At 35.8% G+C, this 27509-nt stretch overlaps 3 protein-coding genes across 3 annotated transcripts; all 3 read right to left on the bottom strand.

The window, feature by feature from the left end:
- Positions 1–3191: 3191 nt before the first annotated feature.
- On the bottom strand, positions 3192–7910 carry LOC141342607 (3-beta-hydroxysteroid sulfotransferase-like). Its single transcript, XM_073847100.1, has 6 exons — positions 6571–7910; positions 6103–6311; positions 4784–4910; positions 4412–4506; positions 4137–4317; positions 3192–4041 (listed from the first exon to the last, which is right to left on the bottom strand). The coding sequence occupies exons 1-6, from the start codon at positions 6860–6862 to the stop codon at positions 3926–3928; spliced, it is 1020 nt and encodes a 339-aa protein (XP_073703201.1). The 5' UTR covers positions 6863–7910; the 3' UTR covers positions 3192–3925.
- A 2225-nt stretch (positions 7911–10135) lies between these two features.
- On the bottom strand, positions 10136–13281 carry LOC141342680 (sulfotransferase 2B1-like). The gene is made up of 6 exons (XM_073847180.1): positions 12975–13281; positions 12370–12578; positions 11154–11280; positions 10827–10921; positions 10569–10749; positions 10136–10461 (listed from the first exon to the last, which is right to left on the bottom strand). Exons 1-6 carry the CDS (start codon positions 13111–13113, stop codon positions 10346–10348), a joined length of 867 nt encoding a protein of 288 aa, XP_073703281.1. The 5' UTR covers positions 13114–13281; the 3' UTR covers positions 10136–10345.
- Positions 13282–21523: 8242 nt separating this feature from the next.
- On the bottom strand, positions 21524–26244 carry LOC141343330 (sulfotransferase 2B1-like). The gene is made up of 6 exons (XM_073847927.1): positions 26106–26244; positions 25769–25977; positions 23033–23159; positions 22245–22339; positions 21970–22150; positions 21524–21861 (listed from the first exon to the last, which is right to left on the bottom strand). Exons 1-6 carry the CDS (start codon positions 26242–26244, stop codon positions 21746–21748), a joined length of 867 nt encoding a protein of 288 aa, XP_073704028.1. The 3' UTR covers positions 21524–21745.
- Between the last annotated feature and the right edge of the window lie 1265 nt (positions 26245–27509).

Raw genomic sequence — 27509 nt, 5'->3', positions numbered from 1 at the left:
CAGCCTATATGCATGAAAAATGCCATCAACATGCCTTGACGATGCCCACACTCACACGTGTGTCCCGCCCAAAGTGCCCCAATTACAGGAAATCACAGGAAGTTCATTAGCGTTATCGGTAAAGAGGGAGGCGCCGAACCCCAGCACAGTCACGTACGGCAGCGGCCCTGGGGTGAAATGCCCTCAGAGGAGAAGACGTACGCTTTACCGGTTTAACATACACTAGTCAGCACGTACACAACAATGCTAGTGCAAACGTGAGCGCTTTCACATGTCAATGCCAGTTTACTTGCAGCCAATCTGGCAACCAATCACAGTGCAGCAGGCTTCATTTAAATAATCTGGAAGTAAATTACATGGATGTTTGTTTACAATGAGGTCATCTCTGTCTCGGTCTCTGAAGATGGTGATTTAAAATCAAGCAGTAAGCCAGGTTGTGCAATACAGTGAGAACTGTAGTAAAAACACAGCTTTGAGTGGACAAGTGCTTTATATCAAATCAACATCTAAACCAAACCTATCAGTTGCACTAAAATACATTTTTAGTTTTTACAATAAATTTAATTGTCATAAATAACAACTGTCATTACTATGAAACCATTAGGCTTATTTCATGATGCTCATGCATATAGTATGCCTAATCAAAACAAAAGATAACTTTTTGTAATTTAAAAAAAGTTGATTAAAATATCACATTAAATAAAAAAAGTTATATATATATATATATATATATATATATATATATATATATATATATATATTTATTTATAAACTTTTTATTTTTTATTTAATGTGATTAATACACACACCCACACACCCACCCACACACACACACACACACACACACACTCTCTCTCTCTCTCGCTATATACTGTATATATTTTAAGGTCCAATTCTCACTATTAACTAGTTGCTTATTAAAATGCATAATACCAGCATATTGTCTGTTTATTGCACTGAAAAAAAGTACATTTTTATTTTGCAAGTTTTTGCATGCAAACTTTTTAAGTAAAATTTAAGTATGCAATTAAGTAAAAAATACTAAACTAAGTTAAGTAAAATTAGCAAAGGAAATAAGTAAATTTAACTAATAAAAGAGTTTGATGATTAATTTCTACTTTTATTTATTTATTTATTAACATATCTTTATTGCGAGGATTATTGCGAGGATACTTAATTATTTTAAGTTTACCCTGCAGTCCTCAAGTACAGTTCACTCAGCCACGGTTTGTTAACTTTACTCAAACATCTTAGCACAAAACAAAAAATGCCATTAAAGCTTGTAGTTCACTTACAAACATGTACGTAGGCAAGTAGATGGCTCCTTATTGTTTCAAAGGATATATGTGACCCTGGATCACAAAACCAGTCATAAGGTTAAATTTTACAAAACTGAGATGTATACATCACATGAAAGCTCAATAAACAAGCTTTCTATTGATATATTGTTTGTTAGGATAGGACAATATTTGGCCGAGATACATCTATTTGAAAATCTGGAATCTATAAGGGTGCAAAAAAAAATCTAAATATTGAGAAAATCACCTTTAAAGTTCTCCAAATTAAGTTCTTAACAATGCATATTACTAATCAAAAATTACATTTTGATATATTTACAGTATGAATTTTCCAAAAAATCTTCATGGAACATGATCTTTACTTAATTTCCTAATGATTTTTGGCATAAAAGAAAAATCAATAATTTTGACCCATACAATGTATTTTTGGCTATTGCTACAAATATACCCCAGCGACTTAAGACTGGTTTTGTGGTCCAGGGTCACATATGTTGACTCCATGTAGTTACTTACTAAATGAACACAGAGAACTCAACACTTGGCACATGAGACACAATGACGGTAACAATCACTGAATAGTTTTTGAGTATGAATGTGTCATTTTGAGTAGAAAATGAACTCTAGATGTTACAAAACAGAAAGATACTTAACCTAACAAAAGCAACCATAAAACAGTGTAATTACATCTTGAAAACAGCAAAAATTTAATCTCAATAATTTTTCATGCCCAATGCAGTATGGGAACAACAGGATCATGACTTTAATATTTACTTAATCTTTGTAAAATAACAAACAATTCCAAGTCAACTATACCCATAAGTTCATATTTAAAATTCTACAAGCTCAAATTGAGTACTAATATTGAATTTACTCTTTTTTTATTCTTGCCTGAACTAAATTATTTAATATAGAAAATACATTTGTTTTTCTGTATTTACTTCACCACTAACTTTTTATAGTGTACTTCTAAAACATATATTAATGCCTTTTAATGCACATTGATCTTTTCATCCTACCCCACATACAAATTTAACAACTACTGTACCTTATCAACTAATAATAAAGAGAAAATTAGACGTTTATTGAGATAAAATGAGTAGTTAATAGTTTGTTCATAGAGAATTAGTCCCTAAACTAAAGTGTACCCATATAAGAAATATTTATAACAGTTATAATGCTTTAGAGACCTTGGAAGGGGTTGAAACAATGTTTCCCATGCTTGTTCAATAAACAGTTATTGCACATTCAAAAGACAATAACAGTTCAGGCAAGTCAAGGTTACAATAACTGACATTAAATAGACCTTTCTACTGACTCCTGATCACCAGAAAATTACAAATAAACACATGAGATTATTGTTGAAATACTTAGAGAGTATTGAGCAATAAACCGCATGTAGTAGGCAGTTCATTCTATTTGCTCCATACATGGATTTATGAATTTTGGTAAGACACTTTAGTAACTTGGTAAATTGTTTTGAGTTTTAAAACTCCAGAGGACACACAACTGTAACTAATCTTGTTTGCAGTATTTCTTTCTTACAGTTTAAAGGAATCATTCACCCAAACAATACAATCTGCTAAAACTTTACTCATCTTCAGGCCATCCAAGATGTAGATGAGTTGGTTTCTTCATCATTTGAACAGAATTGGGTAAATTCAGCATTACATAACTTGCGCACCAATGGATGGATCCTCTGAAGTGAATGGGTGCCATTAGAATAAGAGTCCAAATAGCTGATAAAAACATCCCAACTTCAAACCATTGCATCTGTTTAAAATATTATATAAGACATATAAGTCTTTCATAGTTTTGCTTTCTTCAGTGTTTTTTGTCTTCATCAGCTGTTTGGACTAAATTTTTAATATATTCTAATGAAGAAACAAACTCATGTCAAGTCAAGTCACCTTTATTTATAAAGCACTTTTTACAATACAGATTGTGTCAAAACAGCTTTACAGTATTAAAATACTGTCGACAATGCAAGAGGACCATAGTAAGCTATTTTTTTTTTAGTATCAGTGCAATCTGTCGACAATATTGCCAGAAATGATCATCTACATCTTGTTTGGCCTTAAGGTGAAAAAATAAACACATTGTCAAACTATTTTTTTAAGGAAAGTCAAGAAAATTTCCACAGAAAAATACTGTTAAGTAAAAAGGATGATTGTACTGACTTTTGTTTATTATGCATTTAATTTCTTATGCTTTTGCAAAACCATGAAGCTGGGTTATATATGAGCATATGCTGGGTTACCCTGATAAAATAATTAAAACATTTCACTGTAGAAAACCACGATATTTTTAAATTACATTTCAGCAGTCCTTCTCAAAAATAAAGCTCATTATTTCATGTCATAAAAGAATTAATTATATATCACTGCGTCTGTGTTTGCAACTTCCCTTAGTGACCTTAGTGATGCTGGATGTTGCATAAACGTGAAATTGGTCTAACTGTTATACACTTTAATATCTTATCATCCTGAGAAATTCCAACATAGCTTCAGGACAGCAGAGGACATTGCTGCAATAAACTTCAATCAACACAAAGTGAATTGAACAATCACATGTTCCATCTATGACTGTTTATTTTGATGTGCACCAAGATGTCATGACAAGAGATTCACTCATTCCTCATCCCATGGGAACCTGATGTTAGTTCCTTTCAGTTCCTCTTGAATTACAGCTGTGAACTTGGCGTCAAGCTCAGGGCTGAAGTGATTCTTCCAGTCTCCGGCGACACCTTTAAATCAGCAGAAATGTTTCATTCAAAAACAAATATACATTTTCAATGCTCTTAAATAGCAGCTCTCAAATGATGCTTTAAAACCTGGGTACCTTTTCTGAGAAAGGCGGACTTCTTGTTGTCCATAATACCTTCTGGCACCATAGAGTAGTTTGACATTTTGTTGGTTTTCATATTTTTGAAAGTGCAATGATCAACCACACGATCCAGAGCCTCTGCGCTGAGCTCCCGACCAAGAAATTTTAAAATCCGGCTCAGGGCGTCATGGAGGTCCTACAATTGCAAGAAATTTCATTTTATTGCATTGGATATTTGGCGCTGCATGTTTCTTTCTCATATCTGAATGAGCAGCATTGTTTCACTTTACCTGAAGCATTTCTTCATAGGTGATGTACATGATTCTGTCACCAAGCTCAGGGTTTCGCCAACTTTTTACATGGTCAGTCCATTTTCCAAACAAAACTGTGCAAGCAATTGCAAATTGATTATTTCAATATTTTTATTTAAACTCTCCATCTACACATATAATGTATAATGCATGTTTATTGTTAAATATAGAAATTAATCTGCTTTAATAGTCTTTTAAAGCAGTTAAATTGGTGTTTATGGGCATGGTGTACAGTGAACCTCTAATAATAGTAATACACCAATGCTCAAAAAAATTGCATTTTTACCTGTCACATGAATACTTAAAAATAATGAGATAAAAAATGTTATTAAAAAAATTAAAATGTCTTACCTTTTCCTGACAGGAATTTGTCAATGAATTCTTCAAATGTTCCAGGGTCTTCAAGGAAACTAGCCATTTCATGAAAGTGGAAAGATGACACAATAGCATCTTTAGGATTTCTAGTGACGTAGATTACCTAGAGATGAAAAACACTATATAAAGATTAGACACTTTGTTTTGCTTTTTTGAAAAAAAAAAAGAGACTAATCCAAACTAATCCAAAAAATGCATTTTGATATGAGCATGTTACAATATTTATATTTTACCAGTAGACGAAATCCGACGGGTATGTTAAGCCAGGTGTGAAGGGGGATTTCTACCACTATACATTACATGATTGTTGATCAGATTTGTAGTCCTCCTGGGACAATTTATGTTCTTTTACATGTACAACATTTTTCAGAATTGAATTTTTAAAACATTCAGGTGGACAGATCTCCACAAAGGCAGAGGCCTGTGGAGATGTTGAGACAGAAGCCTGTCAAGCATGGATTGCACAACATATGTGCATATCTATCTTACTTGAACATTCCCATCACTAGTGCTCAACAAATAACAGTGCATTGGTTTCTTTTGCATTGAAGCAATTGAGAAGACTCGAAAAGTGTATGAAACTCAGACACTCTGTGACCTACACTCTTAAAAATAAAGATGCTTTAAGAGGTTCTTCAAGCGATGCCATAGAAGAACCATATTTAGTTCCAAAGAACCATTCAGTCAAAGGTTCTTCAAAGAACCATTTCTTGCTTACCTTTTTATAATCTGAAGAACCTTTTTTGCCACAAAGAACCTTTTGTGAAACAAAAGTTAAAGGTTCTTTTTGGAACCATTTAGGCAAAAAGGTTCTTCTATGGCATAACAAAGCGAGTGTACTGTCCAGCTGAACTCTCTCTAATATCACGCACTTTGATCCCACGAAACACCATTAAGATTTGGCATGAAGAGAGTTTATGTTTCCGCAGACCAGAGTTCACAAGCAAGGACTGTGCAGAAAAACAGCACTTCCTTATTGACACAGAGGACTCTGAAGATGAGAGCTTTTAGGACTTCTGAGCATTTGGTTATCAGTAAAGACATTTTAGCAGACCCATAGTACTTATTTTTGTCTATAAGTTTGTTTTGTTGTTGTTGTTTTTTTTGTACTGTATTGATTTGCCCTCCTAAAAGACTTTTGGCAAAACGGACAAATGAAAGAAGAAGGGAGGAGGATGACAGGATTTTGTTTGTGATATAATTTATATATAAAGCAGTGACCTGGTTATTTCTGGTTAAGTAAAACATTAACTACAGACTAAGTATTGGTATGACAGTTCTGCTGTTTTCTGTACCTTGGCCTTTGATTTGAAAAAGGAGGAAGGCATCAAATGATACTGCATGTGGGAGACAATGGATCGCGGTGAAGAGAGTTTATCAAGGACCACTGGAGCTCGTGTTTCCTCCAGCCATGGAGCCCTGTCCCAGCTAGGGACGTTTTCCACGGACGCGACGTCTCCTCCATTCAGAAGCAGAGGAAGAATTTCCTGCATCCATGTGGTACCTGAAAAACAAGGCGGAGATCATCGAGGATGCACTAATCATCTTCATGCATGGAAAAAACCCCACAGAATTTGACATTTGCATTTGAATTACAATCATTACACAGAATGCATTAGCCTGGGAAGTTTAAAATTAAAATGTTAATGCACAATCTGAATTTGCAGTCTGGGGAGAATCAAAATAATCTTTTGCAAAAATTAAATTAAGAAATTGGATTAAGAAGAAATAAACTACGCATTGAAAATAAATATTGGTCTTACCAGATTTTGGATAGGTAACAGCAAAGACATCATCATCTTTGACTTGGAACTTCTCAAGGTATTTGAGACTGTCCTCTGAATGAGATGCCTTAGGCAGCATGAAACCATGGTAAATCAAATACAAATCATTGTTCGCCATTCTCTGCTGACTAGACTTTGAAAAATAAGGAAGCTCACAGTGTTCTGTCAACTCACTTATATTTGGAAGCGAGGAGAGAGAGAGAGAGTAAATGAAAGAGAGCAAGAGTGACGTTTGATGGTGACAGCATTCATTAACCCAACAGAGAGCCATAGAGTGTTGCTTGAAAGTTTGTGAACTCTAGAATTGACTAAATTTCTATATATCAGATTTTTGCACAAGTCCTGAAAGTAGACAAAGAGAACCCAATCAAACAAATAAGACAAAAATGTTTTCTTTGTCACTTATTTGAGAAAAATAATCCAGTGTTACATATGTGTGAGTGGCAAAATATGTGAAGCTTTGCTTTCAGTATTGGTGAGATTCGTTTTGCAGCAATAACTACAGGTAATATTTCTTTTTAACTCAATACAACTCGATTCCTCAATACAAAACTGATTCCTCAATACAGTTCAACTCTGTAATATTGGTGGGTTTCTCCTATTAACTGCTTGCTTCAAGTTCTTCCATGACATTTCAACTGGATTAAGGTACTGGCTTTGAATCGGCCGCTTCAAAACATTAACTTTGTTCCTCTTTAGCTATTTTTTGGTAGAACCAAAGAGCCATGCAGTGCTGCTTAAAAGTTTGTGAACTCTAGAATTGACTTAATTTCTATATATCAGATATTCGCACAAGTCCTGTAAGTAGACAAAAAGAATCCAATCAAACAAATAAGACAAATATGTTGTCTTTCTCACTTATTTGAGAAAAATAATCCAGTGTTACACATGTGTGAGTGGCAATATGTGTGAATCTTTGCTTTCAGTATCTGGTGAGACTCGTTTTGCAGCAGGTAATATTTCTTGTAACAGATTCCTCAATACAAAACCACTTCAACTTCCACTTCAATTGGTGGGTTTCTCCTAATAACTGCTTGCTTCAGGTTCTTCTATGACATTGCAATTGGATTAAGATACTGGCTTTGAATCAGCTGCTTCAAAACATTATCTTTGTTCCTCTTTAGCAATTTTTTGGTAGAACAACTTTGTGTGCTTGGGATCGATGTCTTCCTCTTCAGACCCAGTTCACTGACAGATGTTCTGACATTTTCCTTTAGAATTGGCTGGTATAATTCAGAATTTATTGTTTCATGAGTGATGGCAAGCCATACCAGGTCCAGATGCAATAAAACACGCCCAAACCATGATACTACCACCACCATGTTTCAAAGATGGGATAAGGTTCTTATGCAGGAATGCAAGGTTTTCTCCAAACATAACGCTGTTTATTTAAACTAAAAAGTTCTATTTTGGTCTCATCCATCCATAAAACATTTCCCCAATAGCCCTCTGGTTTGTCCACAAGACCTTTAGCAAGCTGCAGACTGGCAGCAATGATCTTTTTGGAGAGCAGTGTCTTTCATGTACATGTACACGCTCATGAACATTACCGCCAATGCGAGAAAGGCCTTTAGAAATTACAATTACATATCTTGCTTTGGAGTGATGTTTGTTGATCAGCCACTTAGTGGTCTTGAATTTCCGCCATTTGTGCACAGTTTGTGGCTTTGTGGATTCTAAACTCTTTAGAGATTGTTTTGTAACCCTTTCTAGTCTGATATGCAACAACTCTTTTTTCTGAGGTCTCCTCAGAGATCTCCTTGATACACTGCCACTTGATTAGACATTGATAGATCCGTTCTCTAAATGAAACAGGGTAGGCAATGCCACCTGACAGTCATGTCAATGAATAGAAACCCCTCTCAGTGGATTTATTCAAATTATCAGCTAATCCTAGAGATTCACATACTTTTGACACTCACAGATGTAACATTGGACACTTAATTATTAATATATAAATGAAAAAGAAAACATTCATGTCTCATTTGTTTGACTGGGTTCTCTTTGTCTACTTTCTCCTGTCTCCCCCTTGTGTGAAAAGCTGATAATTTTTTGGGTCATATTTATGCAGGAGTATAGACAATTCTAAAGGGTTCACAAACTTTCAATTAGCACTGTATACCTGCTGCTGACAATCACAGGAGGGAAAGGTTACTTGGGACCAAGTGTGCATGAAAAGAGGGATTTAATGTGAAAACAACTGAAAGGAAAAAGAATAGTTGCAAAGTCTTCTATAATGATTTTTTTCTGAATAGAAAAAGATATTTATGTGGTCCAAAAAAGTTTTTTAAAAGGGAAAGAGTGTAAAAGGTCAGAATGAAGTCAGTAAAAGAACCTGAGAAAGAAATATTTAAAAGTAAGTGAAGAGGAGTTTGAAAGATTGAAAATACAGAACTTCAATGTATCAAAGATGAAAATAATGTTTAAAAGAGTCTGTAAAATGACTTCAAACATTGAAAGAAAAAAAATGATTGTAACAAAACGTCAAAAAAACAAACAAAAAGTATTAAAAAGGGTTGAGGGAAACAGCAATATAATGAAATTAAGTTTAAATGGAAAAATGTAACAGTCCGTTAAAGATTTGAAAACACTTGAAAGAAAACAGAAGCATGTTACAAATGTATGAAAAAGATGAAAGATGTTTGAAAGAGTTTAATGTAAAGAACAATAAAAATATTATATGCATGTCCCTATTAACTAGGTGCTTATAAAAATGCATATTACTAGCATATTGTCTGTTTATTAGAACTTACAAAGCAAATATTAACGCCTTTTTGCATGTTCATATTTGTGATCATTTAAAAAAAATGAAGCAAGCTTTTATGCTTGTATAATGAATCATAAACAATTATTGCACAGTCTATAAGACAATTACAATTTACTGGCAGTGGAGAATAAAGGTCTTAGTTACAATACCTGACGTTAAAAAGACCTTTCTACTGACTCCTGATATCCTTGCATGAACATGCTATAGTCCTGCTGCAGGAGTGCAGATGAGTCCAACAATAAACTGTAATGCCATAATGTAAGAGGCCTAAGACAGTGCTACAGGGAGACAGGAAGAACAGCTGATAGATCTTGCAATGGCAAACCACATGTAACCATGTGTTTCCCCCAGATGTGTTTGAGATATTTCAAAACCTTGCTGAAAAATCTCACAGCAAAAGCTAGCAAATGTTTGGAGACACAAGATACACACTGCTACTTTTGATAGTGACCCCTGCACTGTTCAAGGGCTCATTATTTCATTTCTGTTTGTTAAATATTTACAAATGCTATAAAAGTAATAAATATTGAGTGAGATGACCTTCTTTCTTTTATATATATGGGAGTTGAAAGAGCTGATATAAACGATCATAACATTTCTCAAGTTAATTGTTGTGATGTTAATATGAGCTATTTGAATCTGTTCTGATAAAGAAACACTCATCCACATCTATATTGTTTTGCCTTTAAGTGAGTAAATCTTCAGCAAATTGTCAAACTATTCTTTTAGGGAAAGTCAAGAAACTTCACACAGAAAAACACTGATTTGTCCAAAGGATGAATGTACTGTTTTTGTTTTATATGCATTAAACTTCATATACAAGGTTTTTCATTACATATTTATGTGTAGGTATACTGCAATATGATATTTCACTGAAGTGATATTTTACTGTGATTCACTGAAGCATTCCTTCTCAAAAATAAACCTCATTATTTTGTGGTCACAGAAGAATTAATTACATAATAATTACATATTACTGACATTCACTCATTCCTTATCCCATGGGAATCTGATGTTTGTTCCTTTCATTTCCTCTTGAATTGCCGCTGTGAACTTGGCGTCAAGCTCAGGGCTGAAGTGATTCTTCCAGTCTCCAGCGATACCTTTAAAAAAGCAGAGAGGTATCATTCAAGAACAAATATCACTATAATGTTTAAGTCTTCAATGCTCAAAATAGCAGTTCTCAGCTGATGCTTTAAAACCCAGGTACCTTTTCTGAGAAAGGCTGACTTCTTGTTGTCCATAATATCTTGTGGGACCAGAGAGAAGTTTGACATTTTGTTTGTTTTCATATTTTTGAAAGTGCACCGATCAACCACACGATCCAGAGCCTCTGCGCTGAGCTCCCGACCGAGAAATTTTAAAATCCGGCTCAGGGCATCACGGAGGTCCTACAATTGCAAGAACATTCATTTTATTGTCACGTTTCTTTTGTGATATCTGATTGAGCAGCGTCGTTTCACTTTACCTGAAGCATTTCTTCATAGGTGATGTACATAATTCTGTCACCAAGCTCAGGGTTTCGCCAACTTTTCACATGGTCAGCCCACTTTCCAAACAAAACTGTGCAAGAAGTTGCAAACTGAACACTCTCCATTTACACTTATCATGTTTGATGCATATTTATCGTTAAATACAAAAATGAATCTGCTTTAATAGTGCTTTAAAGCAGTTTAAAGGGTGTTTTTGGGCATGATGTAAAGTGGGTCTTAATATGGCATCAATATAAAAAAATGCACCAAAATCTGTATTTAATGTTCTTGTGAATACTTAAAAATGTATTCAAATGTCTCACCTTTTCCTGACAGGAATTTGTCAGTGAATTCTTCAAGTGTCCCGGGGTTTTCAAGGAAACTGGCCATTTGGTGAAAGTGGAAAGATGAGACTAAAGCATCTTTTGGATTCCGAGTGACGTAGATTACCTGGAGACCGAAAATGAAGATGATTAGACACTTTGTTTGCCTTTATTGTAAAAAGAGACTAGTCTGGTTATGCATTTTAATATGAGAGAACGCTGTAAGAAATGTAATGCAATGTAATTTTGTGGCATAACATACATACATACATTCACACAAACACGATACAGTCAAAAAATTGAGACCCTATTAAAAAATGTAATTAAAGAAAAGCCATGGGTGACAAACTAAGGACACTCTATGATTTAGTTGCTTGTAAGTCCACTTTTAGCAGCAATAACTTGAAGTAATCATTTTCTGTATCACTTTATCAGTCTCTCACTTTGTTCGTGAAAGAAATTTGGGCTATTCTTCTTTACATCATTCCTCCAGTTTACTGAGGTTTGTGGGCATTTGTTCATGCACTGCTCACAGCCAGGATGAGGTCTGGACTTTGACTGAGCTATTGCAACACCTTGATTCTTTTCTTTTCCAGACGATCTGTTGTAGATTTAAGGTGTGCTTGGGATCACTGACCTGTTGCATGACCCAATTTCACCCAAGCTTTAGCTGTTGGACGGATGCCCTCACATTGGACTCTAGAATACTGCAGTAAGTATATATAATGAAGGAAATTTGTTAACTTAATCGTTTTCAATTAATCATATTTAACATAGCTTTTTCTTGCAGGGCCGAATAGTTGTGTCTGTGAGAGCTTGTTCAGCTTTAGAGGCTGTGTTTAATACTAAATTCAATGAACATTAAAGCAGCAATTAGTAAACAAACGACTACATAATTCATCCATGCCGCAGTGCATGCTTGCAAGTGAAGTGGCAACATCACATATGATATAAATTCATCTCCAGATATGCAGCGGTCATTTATTTATAATAGACTGTAGAACTACTACTGTAAATATTACTGTAAAAATAGACTCTAAATGAATAAATTTAGTTTTTAGCACTGATGAACTGGCATGTATATTTCTTTGGAACACAGATGTCAGTACAGAGTAGTGAATTCAGAAAAATGTATTGTTTCTTTCCTAGTAGTATGTCAAGTAAAACATTAACTATACAAACTTTATTGGTATGACAGTTCTGCTGTTTTCTGTACCTTGGCCTTAGACTTGAAGAAGGAGGAAGGCATTAAATGATACTGCATGTGGGAGACGATGGCTCGCGGTGAAGGGAGTTTATCGAGGACCAATCCAGATGGTATTTCTTCCAGCCATGGAACTCTGTCCCAGTTAGGGATGGTTTCCACAGGCGTCAGGTCTCCTCCATTCAGGAGCGGAGGAAGAATTTCCTGCATCCATGTGGTACCTGAAAAACACAGGCAGAGATCAGTAAGGATGCGCTGATCATCTTCATGCATGTAAAAAACAATGCTTACAATCCATAGAATAATGAACACATCATTGTGCAGAATGCATAGTGCAAGTTCAATATTACAATGTTACAATTTTCTATCAAATGAAACAGAGTGATTTGCAGTCTGATGAAATCAAAATGCATACACTTAGATTGAGCAATAGTCAAAAAATAGTTTTGCATTGTTCTGCTGCACATTTAGTTTTGCGTGCTGAGAAAACGTTGCATCTTTTGCAAGGATTAAAGCTACATTATGAAAATGCAATGCAACAAGTATTTGCTTCCAGTGTTGCTGAATGCATGACAGGAGAAATGAACTATATGCATTAAAACAAATAATGATCTTACCGGATTTTGGATAGGTAACAGCAAAGACATCGTCATCTTTGACTTGGAAATTCTCGAGGTATCTGAGACTTTCCTCTGAATGAGACGCCTTAGGCAACATGAAACCATGGTAATCCAGATACAAATCGCTGCTCGCCATTCTCAGCTGACCGGATTTGGAAAAACAAGGAAGTTTTGTTCACAGTGTCCTGTGTGAGTAGAAGAGAGCGAGAGTGACGTTTGACTGGAGTATTGAACCTCACAGGGACTCGTATATCTACTGCTAACATTCATAGGAGAGTTTGGGGAAAAGGTCACTTGGGTTCAAGCAGGGGCGGACGCCGACGCACTTTGGGCCGATACTTTGGCTCCTCATGCAGGGACAACGGCGCATTGGTTTGTCTTCTCTCTTGACAGAGTAAAACCCAATCAAAATACGCCATGGACGAGGGAAGTATCTTGCTCCGCCCATACAAATATTGTTTTAACCCTGAAATATGCAAGTGCACCTGTCTGCAGCCTGCAGATCGAGGCGGGGCTGAATCTGGGGTGGGGCTGCACGTGTCGCCCCGCCCACATGCCTTCTCATTGGTAGTAGGTAAAGTAATGACGTCGACGCAACATCCCTCCCACAACTCATCTCATTGGTTAGTGAAATGGATTGACGCCAAATGCAGTGAGATAGGGCCGATTGCAGAACAGCAGAACCATACGTCACAGCAGTCACACGGCAGCAGCGCCACGGCAGCAGGCTCAGACGGTAGTGGGCGGAGTCTCCATCTGAGATCGAAAGTGGGTGAAAATAATGATCAACTTATAGACCTTTTTCCTGAGTAAACGATGAGCGCCGCCATTACGAATTCTAACGTCAGATTGAATGCTTTTCTGTTCCGGTCTCCATAGGAACCCATTCAAATAGCGTCCATCTGTTTTTAATGTAGCTAACGTCCGCTGCTTCGTGTCATCTACACACTAGAGGATGGATACCCGAGCCGAGGCCGACGGTACCCGACGGAACCCGACGGGCCGGGCCGGGTTCGGACAGATATTTAGAAAGGATGCTCGGGTTCGGGTCGGGCTCGGTCACATCAACGCTATAGTGCGCCTGTGTCATTACAGCGCTTTTTGCCCCGTGTGCACTGATGCGCTCATTTGTTGACATTCCGAACGCTTTCCTACAGTTGCTTAATAAAAGCGGGCTTTCCACACAAAAAAGTGCATGTGTCATTAGTATGAGAAAAAAAAAGATTTTAACTGTGTCGGGCTGGGATCGGGCTCGGACATAAATATCTTAATGCCTGTCGGGCTCGGGTCGGGTTCGGCTACTGCTCTGTCGGACGCGGGCCGGGCTCGGACAGAAAAATGCGGCCCGATCCGCACTCTACTACACACTCATTAAAGTGAGGCACTGACAAATTACGGTCATTGCGACATTGCCAAGTGATGGCGCTATGGAGCCATGTGCTTTTTAAAAACATTTTAATAGGTTTAACATTAGTTTATTAGCTCGGAATATACCCTAATTTGACTAGAAACAATGCAGACCGGAAATGCAAAGCATTCTTTCAGTTAAGAGTCGGACTTACTTCCGCGTTCAGGAAAAACGTCTATATTTTTCCATATATTTTTAAACAGTATAAACTGAGTACAAAGCTCAAACAAAAAACAAAACAAAACTTGAGCAATAGAATGTTTTTATTTAGTTAAACTATATTTTTTACCTAATCATTTCAGTATTAACCAATTTTTCATTGTACATAATACCATGTACTATACACTATACCCATCATAAACTGGATTTTCCAAAAAAAAAAATATTACAAAATCAAACAAAACATATAGCACAGAAGGCACACATTTAACAACAATAATAACCACACATTACTCACCTAACTAAATTAGTTTAAACCTAAATAAATCAAAACTCTTTAAACATGCAATTAATCCAGAGGCATGATTTGTTCACACACTCATTAAGGAAATGTCCATATCATCCTTAAATTCAAAGTGAAACATGAAGGGCTCTTTGGCCAGCAGACTCTCATCATTTGTTTCTGCCATTATAAAAGTTCATTATGTTGCTGCACATGAAATATAACGCGAATAACATTAAATAAATATATTTTTTTATAAGGTTACACACTGATTATTTATAACTTAAACCCCATTTTTCTACCCATCCGTTGGTCGCGCATATACGCCATGTTTGTAGTTTTTTTTACACTTTTTATGCGTATTTGTAGTTCTAATCAAATCCTCGTTCAACACTCAATGTGTTGTGGGCAATATAATAGCCGTTAGAGTGCGCATTAATCCGTACTTCGAATTCTAAAGGTAAATTGTAGTAGACCGTCCGGAAATCTTTGGAATACTTTTCGAATACTATTTAGGACGGATATTTTGTGGGACCTGATTGGGCTGCAGCAGGAGACTCCGCCCACTACCGTCTGAGCCTGCTGCCGTGGCGCTGCTGCCGTGTGACTGCTGTGACGTATGGTTCTGCTGTTCTGCAATCAGTCATTATTGAATGCAGTTGGAAACTATACTTATGAATTATACGTTTAATATAAACGCGGAATCCTTTGCTTATTTATTCAGCTTTCAGATGTGTACAAATCTCAATTAAAACGTACGCTTATGACTGGTTTGTGGTCCAAGGTTACATACATTTACAAGCATGTTATGCAATGTTAACCAGTGGTGTTTATTTACAGCTTTTTTTTATTATTGTCTTAATTGTTAATAAGATGCATAAATGTGGAAAATTATCAGCAAGAGTGTCCACTATCCTTATGTTATTAAATTAATAAATAGAAAAGTGTTGTTAAACATCAGAGTTGTTTATAAATACAAACATTTATGACACATGAATGAATTATGACGACACATAAATGAAGTTCACTGTTATTTATTTAAGATAATAATGTTCACAGTTATTTCTGATTCTCCCTCCCACAGTCTAATGACACGCAAAATAGCAGTCTGGGTCCTCTGTGCTCAAATACATTAATTTCTCTAAGGAATTGAAATAACACCCTATAACAATCTGTTGACCCTTCCCGAAGTATATCTACTAAAATGAAACATATTTTAATTTCTTCTAATTTCGCTATTAATTGACCATATCGGATTACTTCCTTGTTTAGTCAAGCCAGCCAAGTCATTTCTGGTCAACTGTACTGTGCCGTAATATGAGCGTACTTTGTTCATTTTCTCTACATAATCCATTCACAATCGAAGAAAAGTGTTGTTTGTCTAAAGGTGCGTTCACACCGGACGCGAATGAAGCGGCAAGCGCGAGTGATTTACATGTTAAGTCAATGCAAAGACGCGAATAGCCATCCTGCAGCGCGAAACGCGCGAATGAGGCGGCGCGAAACGCGCGAATAGCGCGAATGGCGCGGCGCGCATTGAGCGTTCAAGCGATTGCCGCGCCATTCGCGCGAATCGCGCGAGTTCAAAAATCTGAACTTCGGCGGAATTCCGCGCCGCGGTAACCAATCAGGAGCTTGCTCTAGTAGTGACGGAGGCAGAAATCCGAAACAACAATGGCGGACAAAATCACCGTTGCTGTCTGTGGTTCCTCGGAGCTGTACGATACATCTTTGGACTTTTGTAGAAACAGGAATAAAAAGGATCTTGCTAAGAATAAAGTGAGTGAAGAGGTCGGACAATCTGGTTAGTTTTAAAAAACGCTCTTTACTCAATTTAACCTACATATACATACATATTGAGACTACAAGCAAGCTAAACCTGGCAAATTGAGCTCATTCACCTATTTTACAACTACTTCCCCGCTGACGAGTGGCAGAAGCCCCTCCCTTGACGCGAATTCGCGTCTGTTGTGAAGAAAATGTCATGCGCGAATGACGCGAATTTTACCGCGCGAATGGCGCGAGTAAACTCAAATGTTCAAGCGTTCAACTACGCGCGAATAGCGCGTTTTTTCCGCGCAAGTCGCGTCCGGTGTGAACGCACCATAAGAGGACCAAACGTCCTTGTATACCGTTTCAAGAATGACAAATGCCAGTTTAAAAAAATAGAGTAATTCGGCTAAATATGCGCGATTCATTGCTATGATTGACAGTAATAACTGGACCAAACATCTGACAAGCTGATGTAAAAAAAAAAAGCTTAAATGATTCAGACTAAATTTAGAGTAACAAAACTACAGCGGTAACAAGTATGGTTAATATATAGATCAATAGATTTTAGAGTTCAAGATAAAACTTAAAAGATGTTATTAAATTTTATATAATATTTAATATTCCTATCGATTCACATTGAGTGCATTATTTAATTATTATACCATAATTATTTAATGTATTTGTAGTGAACTATATATTAGTATTTAAATAATTTACCCTTATAGGCTATTTGTGTGTGAGCTTAATGATTTTCTGCACTTCCTGTAATATATGCTTAAGGACGGTAAAAGTACTAAAATTTATTATACTAGTAATTTTATAATAAATCGAAAAGCAAGACATCTTGAAAAATGTAGGGAATTTAAAAGGCAGCTGCATAATAAATAATACTCTGCTGCCATCTTTTGGATATATTGGGTAATTCCATATTACGCTCCGTGCATAAGGTCAATTGTCTTCTTTCAGTTTCATATTTCCTGCACTCTAATATGACGTGTTCCTCTCTTTTTTCATGCCGGCAATATTCACATTTCCCTGTGCCATGTTTACCTATTTTCAGTAATGTTTCATTTAATCCCGTGTGTCCAAACCGAAGCCTTGATATTTTTGTCTCTTCTTGCCTATTCCTCTCTGTACACCTTATTTCTCCCACTCTCCTTTGAATCTTATGAAACCATCGTCCTTTTCTATTTTCTTCCCATTGTTGTTGCCATTGTTTCTTTAATTTATTTTTTATAATAATTTTTGTTCCTCTAATAATAACTGTAAAATCAATTTGATTATTTTTAATAACTTCTTTTGCTATTTTATCTGCTATTTCATTTCCCTTAACTTCATAATGTATTCAACGTCATTACTTTGCCACCAATGAGATGAGTTGTGGGAGTAACGTTATTTCGACATTATTAATATACCTACAACCAATGAGAAGGCATGTGGGCGGGGCGACACGTGCAGCCCCGCCCCAGATTCAGCCCCGCCTCGATCTGCAGGCTGCAGACAGGGGCTTCTCGAAATATGAGGAAATATTTCTAAGCAGAGGCTAGAGAATGGACACGATAAAGACAAACGAAAAGAGGAGAGAACAGACGCCATAAAATCGCTGTTCCATAAACGCCACCTATAGGCAGACAGTGAATTTGCATTTTAGCATTTCACAAAGCTAAAATCAGTTAAAAATGGCAATTGTACAATATAAATTAAGTAAAAATATCTTAACGTTATGGGGTCCAAATGTGATTATATGGGTACTGTCCAGCTGGACTGATTCTGATAGTAGTCGTGGGTCTGATATCAGGGCTGATTTTTTGTCCCAGTCCAGCCCTGGGTACAAGTTCACTGACAAAGGAAGATTTTATGTGCAAAAAAACCTGAAAGATAAAATTATAGTTGCAAAGTATAATCCTATTATAGTTCTATAAGGATTTTTTCCCTCTAAAAAAAAACAAAACAAAAAAAAAACTGTGTAGTATTTGCAACCAAATGGTAATACAATGATACTTTATGATTACTACACTGCCCTCCAAAAGTTTGGAAACACCCCTGGCAAAGTATGGCTTTGGACGATATCAGCACAGTGTGAATTATGTTTGGGCAATCCTTCAGGAGGCTTGGAGTAATATATCAAGTCAATGTTTGAATAAACTGACAGCTCGGATGCCCAGATTATGCAGAGCTGTATTAGCTGTTAATAGTGGATATTTTGATGAATCAAAAGATTTAAGTGTTTTCTATGTATAAACTTTTTATGTGATAAAATCGTAGTTTGTGTTGTCCCTTATCAGTGTAAAATTATCACAAATTAAAAGGATTCATGCCAATATTGTCCAAAACCCCACTTTTCCAGGGCGTTTTCAAACTTTCTGAGGGCAGTGTATATTCATAAACCAAGATGTAGAAAGCTGCGTCAGGGAAACGACGTATTGCAATGTCCAAAAAAAGGGGAAAGGTGCAGAATAAAGGAACGTCAGAATAAAGTCAGTTAAAGAATGTGAGAAAAAAAGTTTGAAAGTAAGAAAGGAGTTTGAAAGATTGAAAATACACAATGCAACAAGAATCAAAGATGAAAAGAATGCTTAAAAGAGCCTGTTAAAAAAGATGGAAAACATCGGAAAGAAATAGTTTGTAACAAAACCTCAAAGAAAAATTAAAAACAAGAATAACAAAATAATCAAAAATCGAATGAATCTTTGAAATGGTTTGAAAGAAATAAAATAATTACAGTCAAACCTAAATCTGTTCAGATACATTCGACATTTCTCACATTATCAGTTTATTCGCTATAGTTTAGAAAACGATAATAAAATATGACAAGAACTCAGTTAAACTGTCAGTATAAATTCATTGATAATGTCATAACTTTAATAGAAAAGAAAAAATAGCAAAATATGGTCAAGTCAAAGTGTCTGAATTATTTTGGTCCTGTATTTTTATACATTTTACTGGTAGTCCACTGTATGTCTTTTTTTTTTTTTTGCTATTCTCACATAAATGTACTATAGTATCCTGCACCCACTAATTAAAAAAAATAAAAAATTATATCCGGTGCCTTTACTTTTTGGTTTGACTGTATGTAAAAGAACATGTGCATTTTTCATTTTTACATAGATAAGTGATGGAAAATTCGACATGCTTAAATGGAATATTTCTGCCACCTTGTGGAAAATACACACAATTAAAGGGGACATCAGATGCTAAATTTACTTTTACATGGTGTTTGCATTTAAATGTATCAGCGTGGACACAACCACAACTACAGTGATACAAATCCATTCACTTCTTTATTTTAATTAGCATATTTCCTCCCTCAGCCAGTTGCACCCTTTCCAACATTTTCTTCGAGCTCAAACAAGCTTGAGATAGGTGATAAGAAGGGGAAAACAAGTTCAAGTTATTACAGTAAACTTTCTATAAGGGCAAAATAAAGAGTGCACATGTTTAGAGCTTATCAACTAATTGTAAGTAGGGTAGAGTGGGGGAAAATGCCCTCCCTACTGTTTAACCACTTGATAAAGTCGATATATATTTTTTTTGTTGCAACTATGACAAAAGTGATGTAGTTTTCACCATTGAGCTTGCACTGGTGATGTAGCATACCTTAGAGAAAATGGATTTCACAGTAAAAAGATCTAATTTTCAGCAGTAAGAAAAAAAGTGTTTTAAAGCTTGTTGTTTTATGATGTGAGTTATATATGATGTGAGAATAGTAAGGCCTGTAGATACTATAGTTACTCTGCTCTGAATATCAAATCCTTTGAAATGCATAGAAGGTTTGCGTCACGATTTGGTCAGTAACACGGATGTACAGCCAAACTGGCAATACTCGGATGTAAACAACAGCATAGATTGCTTGGTTACTGTACTACTGAATACACTGTTCTGCGAATTTATGCTTTAGAAAAAACTACAGAAAAAACGTATGGAGGCTGCTAAATCATATAGAGAAGGACTTAGTAAGCAGGAAAGTGCACACTATTTTGACAAACTAAAGTTAATAGGTGGTACGTACAAGCAGTATTAAGATATTAGTCTAATATTTCACCTGCCTGAACAGAAATGATAAGAACAAACATGAATGTTGTCAAGATTCTTGTCCTGGAAATCTTGATTGAGTTTGGCCAAACACAAACACTTTTTATTCCTCAGACAGTTTTTTGCACTCTTCTCCTTGATTTGTTATAACTTTTGGCAGTCTATAGTACTCTAACCCCCGGTTTCACAGACAAGGCTTAAGCCTAGTCCTAGACTAAAATGTAAGTCTGAGCTGTTTCAACTGAAACAAAATTGAAACAAAACTATGGCCTAATCCTGGCTTAGTCTAAGCCCTGTCTGTGAAACCGGGCCTAAATGTTTTTCCTAGTCTGACCGATTAGTACAGCACAAAACATGACAGTAATTGACCATTTTCAGCAGCAATAATCACCAAAATATGCAAGTTTTGTTCGGTTCAGTGGCATTATTTACATTCAGTGCTGCCAATATGTACAAATTTACTTTTTTGATAAAAATCAAATAATGTGAAAACTCTGGACATTTTTCATACCTGGTTTATTATTTGCGTTATTGTCACTAAAACAACTTCGACAATGACAACTTAAGTTAAACAAAACTCAAGTTAAAAAAAAAAAACTGGTCTAACTTGTTTACACTAGGGATGCTCCGATCCGAATCGGCCAATCATTTGCGCGTTTTGTCAGTAAAGCCGGTTCTGTAATCAGCGGTAAATGCCATCAGGTGCGTGATTTCACGTTGAGCCGTATATACTACACACAGCCGTTGTTCACTGACGAGCTGCGCATATCCATGTTCATTATCAGTGTGAATGTGCGAAGCTCGTCAGTGAACAACGGATGTGTGTAGTATATACGGCTCAACGTGAAATCACGCACCTGATGGCATTTACCGCTGATTACAGAACCGGCTTTACTGACAAAACGCGCAAATGATTGGCCGATTCGGATCGGAGCATCCCTAGTTTACACATAATCTTGAACAACTCCAACATAGCTTCAGAACAGCAGAGGGATTTGCTGCAATAACTCTGAAATTAACTTAGACTTAACACAAAATGAATAAAACAATCACATGTTCTATCTATGACTGTTTATTTTGATGTGCACCGAGATGTCAGGACAAAAGATTTACTCATTCCTCATCCCATGGAAATCTGATGTTAGTTCCTTTCATTTCCTTTTGAATTGCAGCTGTAAATTTGGCGTCAAGCTCAGGGGTAAAGTGATTCTTCCAGTCTCCAGCAATACCTTTAAATAAGCAGAGAAGTTTCAATCAAGAATAAATATCATTATAATGTCCAAGTTTTCAATGCTCTTAAATAGCAGCTCTCAGCTGATATTTTAAAACCTTGGTACCTTTTCTGAAGAAGGGTGACTTCTTGCTGTCCATAACATCTTGTGGCACCAGAGAGTAGTTTGACATTTTGTTGGTTTTCATATTTTTGAAAGTGCAATGATCAACCACACGATCCAGAGCCTCTGCGCTGAGCTCCCGACCGAGAAATTTTAAAATCCGACTCAGGACGTCATGGAGGTCCTACAATTGCAAGAAACTTCATTTTGTTGCATTGGATATTTGGTGCCGCATGTTTCTTTCTGAAATTTGAATGAGCTGCATCGTTTCACTTTACCTGAAGCATTTCTTCATAGGTGATGTACATAATTCTGTCACCGAGCTCAGGGTTTCGCCAACTTTTCACATGGTCCGTCCACTTTCCAAACAAAACTGTGAAAGTATTTGCAAATGGATCATTTCAGTATTTATATTTGCTCTCTGCATCTACACATGTTTGTTGTTAAAGGGATAGTTCACCCCAAAATGAAAATTTGATGTTTATCTGCTTACCCCCAGGGCATCCAAGATGTAGGTGACTTTGTTTCCTCAGAAAAACACAAACGAAGATTTTTAACGAAAACCGGTGCAGTCTGCCAGCCATAGAATGGACGTGAATGGGCACCTGTTCAGTTTCTCGCAAAAACTGATCGTTTCGTGTCTTAGGACATCAATGTATCGTCTCGAGCCGCAGGGTGTAATTTGGATTTGTCTGTGCATGTTTTTGTTTACTTTTAAAGGTTTGGTGCCCATCCACTCATATTATTTGGCAGACAGACTGCACTGGTTTTCGTTAAAAATCTTAGTTTGTGTTCTGCTGAAGAAACAAAGTCACCTACATCTTGGATGCCCTGGGGGTAAGCAGGTACACATCAAATTTTCATTTTTGGGTGAACTATCCCTTTAAATACAGAAATTAATCTGCTTTAATAGCGCTTTTAAAGCAGATAAAGGGTTTTTGGGCATGACGTAATGTAGACCTTAATATGGCAGCAAATATCAATATACACCCAAAAAAAAAAAAAAAAAATTAGCATTTTTACTTGTCACATGAATACTGAATACTTAAACATTCAAATGTCTCACGTTTTCCTGACAGGAATTTGTCAGTGAATTCTTCAAATGTTCCAGGGTCTTCAAGGAAACTGGCCATTTGATGAAAGTGGAAAGATGAGACTATGACATCTTTAGGATTCCGAGTGACGTAGATTACCTGGAGATGAAAAACAATATTTAAAGATTAGACACTTTGTTTTGCTTCAATGAAAAAAGAGTTTAGTCTGGACATGTATTTTGGTATAAGAGAACACTATATACAGTGCCTTGCAAAAGTATTCATACCCCTTAATTTTTTTCCACGTTTTGTTTTGTTGCAGCATTATGTTAAACTGCTTTAAATTAGTTTTTCCCCACATCAATTTACACTCTATACACCATAATAACGACAAAGCAAAAAACAGATTTGCAAATTTTACAAATTTATTAAAAATAAAACACTGAAATAAGTACATTGCATAAGTATTCACACCCTTAATCAGTACATAGTTGAAGCACCTTTACAGCCTCAAGTCTTTTTGGGTATGATGTGACAAGCTTTGCACATCTGCATTTGGCAATTATCTGCCATTCTTTGCCTCACCTTTTCACCTCTCAAGCTCTGTCAGCTTGGATGGGGGCTGGCAGATATTTTCTAGAGTCCTAGTTGTTTCAGTCGTCTTCCAAGCTTCTGTGAACCTTCAATGCAGCAGATTTTTTTCTGAACTCTTCCCTAGATCATTGCCTTAACACAAGTCTGTCACTGAGCTCTACAGGCAGTTATCCTCAGGGCTTGGTTTTTGATCTGATATGCATTTTCAGCTGTTTTACCTTTTCTGAGATGTATGTGCCTTTCTAACTCATACTCATTCAAATGAATTTGCCACAGTTTAACTCCACTCGAAGTGTAGTAACATCTAGAAGCAATACGAATGCTCCTGAGCTAAATTTCGAGTGTCCCAGAAAAGGATATGAATACTTATGCAACGGGATCTTTTCAGTTTTTATTTCTAATAAATTTGCAAAGTTGTTACAAACCTGTTTTGTGTTTTGCCATTATGGTGTATGAGATGTAGATTAATGTGTAAAGTAATTTAAAGCAGTTTAACATAATGCTGCAACAAAACGTGAAAAAAATTAAGGGGTATGAATACTTTTGCAAGGCACTGTGTATATATATATATATATATATATATATAGACTATAGGTAATCACAGCATTATCAATATATAGCAATATTGCACAGGTACGACTGAGATATTGCTTTTATACAACAGTTCGACGGCACAAATGTATAACTAAACAAGACATTTTAACAGCTGAGCCCAAGCCTCCGTTACTAATTTGAAAATGTCACTTTAGAACTAGTAACAAAGGAACATTGAGTTGCTTTATTGAAAACTTACTGTATTACCGTATTAAAAGTAAAGTATTGCTGACTGAGCGAATGTGATTTACTCCATCTAATACAGCATTCATTATTCATCTTAATCTCTTATTCACAATAAAACAAGGATGATAAGGATGATTTTCCTGATAATAACACCAGTCAGTGCATTTGTTGGCTGTGTCTTACAATGAGGTGTTGAAAGTAAAAATAACTTAGTTTACTGCTGACTCTCTTTTCTCTTGGAAAAATGTAACTAATTACCCATCATGAACAAACACACTGTTTTCCCAAAAGTATTATTAAATACTACTATTATTTAAATAAATGTTATTTATTGAATAATACTTTTTAATAAACAACAACAGCCATCATAAAAGTTGCTAGGCAATTCAGTCAAAAGTACAAAGTCAGCGTTCTTATATACGAAAATGATTGTTACATAAAATACAACGTGATGAGATTTTGCTCTCTGCCAAAACTATTTGCTCTCGAACAAATAATAGATTAATGTGACCAAAGACTGCCTGTTAGATTTACCCACAATTAATTATATCTTATGTTTAACCAATATAGACATCAGAGCCTGCAGTAAATTCCAGAAGATCTGGTTGAGGTAAGGCTGCTCTAGGCAGATTCATAAGCGCTGAATGGCCGCTGACACCCTGGAGCTTACATTTCCAAAAACATTGAAGCTAATTTTCAAAAAAACATTATCTTTATTAACAAACCACATATTTGTAGTCTAAACAAATACATTCTTGCCTAAAAACCTCTTAAAATAAGTTCTTTCTGCATGGCTGAAATGTTCTAGTGATGATAACAGCTTGTATTACTCCACCTGCAGTATTTCTCACAGCAAGTGTCATTAAGGACGCTCAAATCCACTATTATTTACAAAACAATACCGTTTTTATGTCACAAAATGTAGTTTTAAGAGTTTTTATTTTAGGCGAGAACATATCTGTAGATGAATTTATCAGTGGTGACAGCTGACATCCTTATAAAACTTAAAGTGACAACAACAAAAAAAAAATACTGCAGAATAAACTAAACTAAAAAAAACTAAGCATTTAGCAAAATGAACAAACAACCACATAATTCATTCATGCCACAGTGCATGCAGGGACGTGATGTATCAACATCACATTATTAAAGTTAATCTGCAAATATGCAGTAGCCAGGAATTAATATTTATGTAAATTAATAATTTTCAAATCCTGATGAACCAGTTATTTAATTAGGACAGTTTAACCAGCCTAACTTGTTTGTTTTTTTTTATTGACAGCAGATGTCGATACAGACTATTGAATGCAAAGAATCTTATAGTTTCTTTTCCAGTGGTATGTCAAAACAGTACAGACTAGACTTAAATATGACAGTTTTGCTGTTTTCTGTACCTTGGCCTTTGACTTGAAAAAGGAGGAGGGCATTAAACGATAATGCATGTGGGAGACGATGGTTCGCGGTGAAGTGAGCTTATCGAGGACCACTGGAGCTCGTGTTTCTTCCAGCCATGGAGCCCTGTCCCAGTTAGGGATGGTTTCCACAGACGATAGGTCTCCTCCATTCAGGAGCGGGGGAAGAATTTCCTGCATCCATGTGGTACCTGAAAAACACATAGAATGAACACATTATGAAGAATGCATAAAGCTATATGAGGAAAATGCAATAAGGCTTTTGCTGAATGCATGAGAGGATAAATAAACAATAATAGAAAACAAACAAATATCTTACCAGATTTTGGATAGGTAACAGCAAAGATGTCGTCATCTTTGACTTGGAAATTCTCAAGGTATTTGAGACTTTCTTCTGAATGAGCTACCTTAGGCAACAGGAAACCATGGTAATCCAGATACAAATCACTGTCCGCCATTCTCTACTGACGGACTTGGAAAAAAGTAAATTCACTGTGTTCTGTGTGAGTTCACTTATGTTTGGAAGGGAGGAGAGAGAGAGAGAGAGAGAGAGAGAGAGAGAGAGAGACAGAGACAGAGAGAGTGTGTGATGTTTGACGGTGAGAGCATTCATTAACTCAACAGGGGGCCATATATTCTCAGGACATTCTCAGGAGAGTTTGGGGGAAAGGTTACTTGGGTCCAAGTGCACTTACAAAGGGGATTTTATGTGCAAAAATCTGAAAAGGAACAAGAATAGTTGCAAAGTGTTCTATAAAGATTTTTTTTTTCTGAATAGAAAGAAAAACCAAAGTATCATAGTATTTGCAACCAAATTGTAATAATATGATACTTTATGATTACTATATCCATAAACCAAAATATTTATGTGGTAAGCTGCTTTAGTGAAACAATGCATTGTAATCTCCAATGCAAGAAAGGAGTCGTCGAAAGATTTAAAATATAAAAAATATAAAAATGCAGAATGTAACAAAGAATCAAAGATGAAAAGAATGTTTAAAGGAGTCTAAACAAGACTGAAAACGTTTAAAAAAAAAAAATAGTGTTACAAAACCTCAAAGAACAAATCAAAATAATCAAAGATAAAAAAAAATGTTTAAAAAGGTTTAAAGTAAATAACAAATAAAGAAATAAATTTCAAAAGAAAGAATTAAACTGTCTGTAAAAGATTTGAAAACATTAAAATAAGCACAAAAGCATGTAACATATCTTTAAAGAACAAACGAAAGATGAGAAAATGTTTAAAAAAGTTTGATGTTAAGCACAAAACCTGAATTTGAAATAAAGTTCCAAAGAAAGAGATTTTGAAAGAAAGAACACAAAGTTAGGAAAAAGTTGTGCTTACGTTGTTAAAATCTGCAAAGTGGGTTTGTAACTAACTGTTATCACTACAGGTAAGCTAACTCGAGATAAGAAGGAAAAACAAGTTCAAGTTCTCACAGTAATCTTTCTAGGAGGGCAAAATGAAGAGAATGCACGCGTTTAGAACTTATCAACTTGTTGATAATTGCAGGTACAGTATATCCATTACAGTATTTTTGCTTAGTTTAATCAACTGGCAGGCAATCACTTCTTAGCCATTTTTAAACCTAAAAAAATCCAAATCTACTGGATATGTCTTAATTTTAACTACACACTCTTAAAAATAAAGGTTTCAAAAGGGAGTTATTGCAGTGATTCCAATAGAAGAACCATTTTTGGTTTTGCAAAGAACCTTTTAGTG

The sequence above is a fragment of the Garra rufa genome, chromosome 9, assembly GCF_049309525.1.
Source record: "Garra rufa chromosome 9, GarRuf1.0, whole genome shotgun sequence".
Classification (NCBI taxonomy): Eukaryota; Metazoa; Chordata; class Actinopteri; order Cypriniformes; family Cyprinidae; genus Garra; species Garra rufa.
This window is presented reverse-complemented; position numbering and strand designations above follow the sequence as displayed.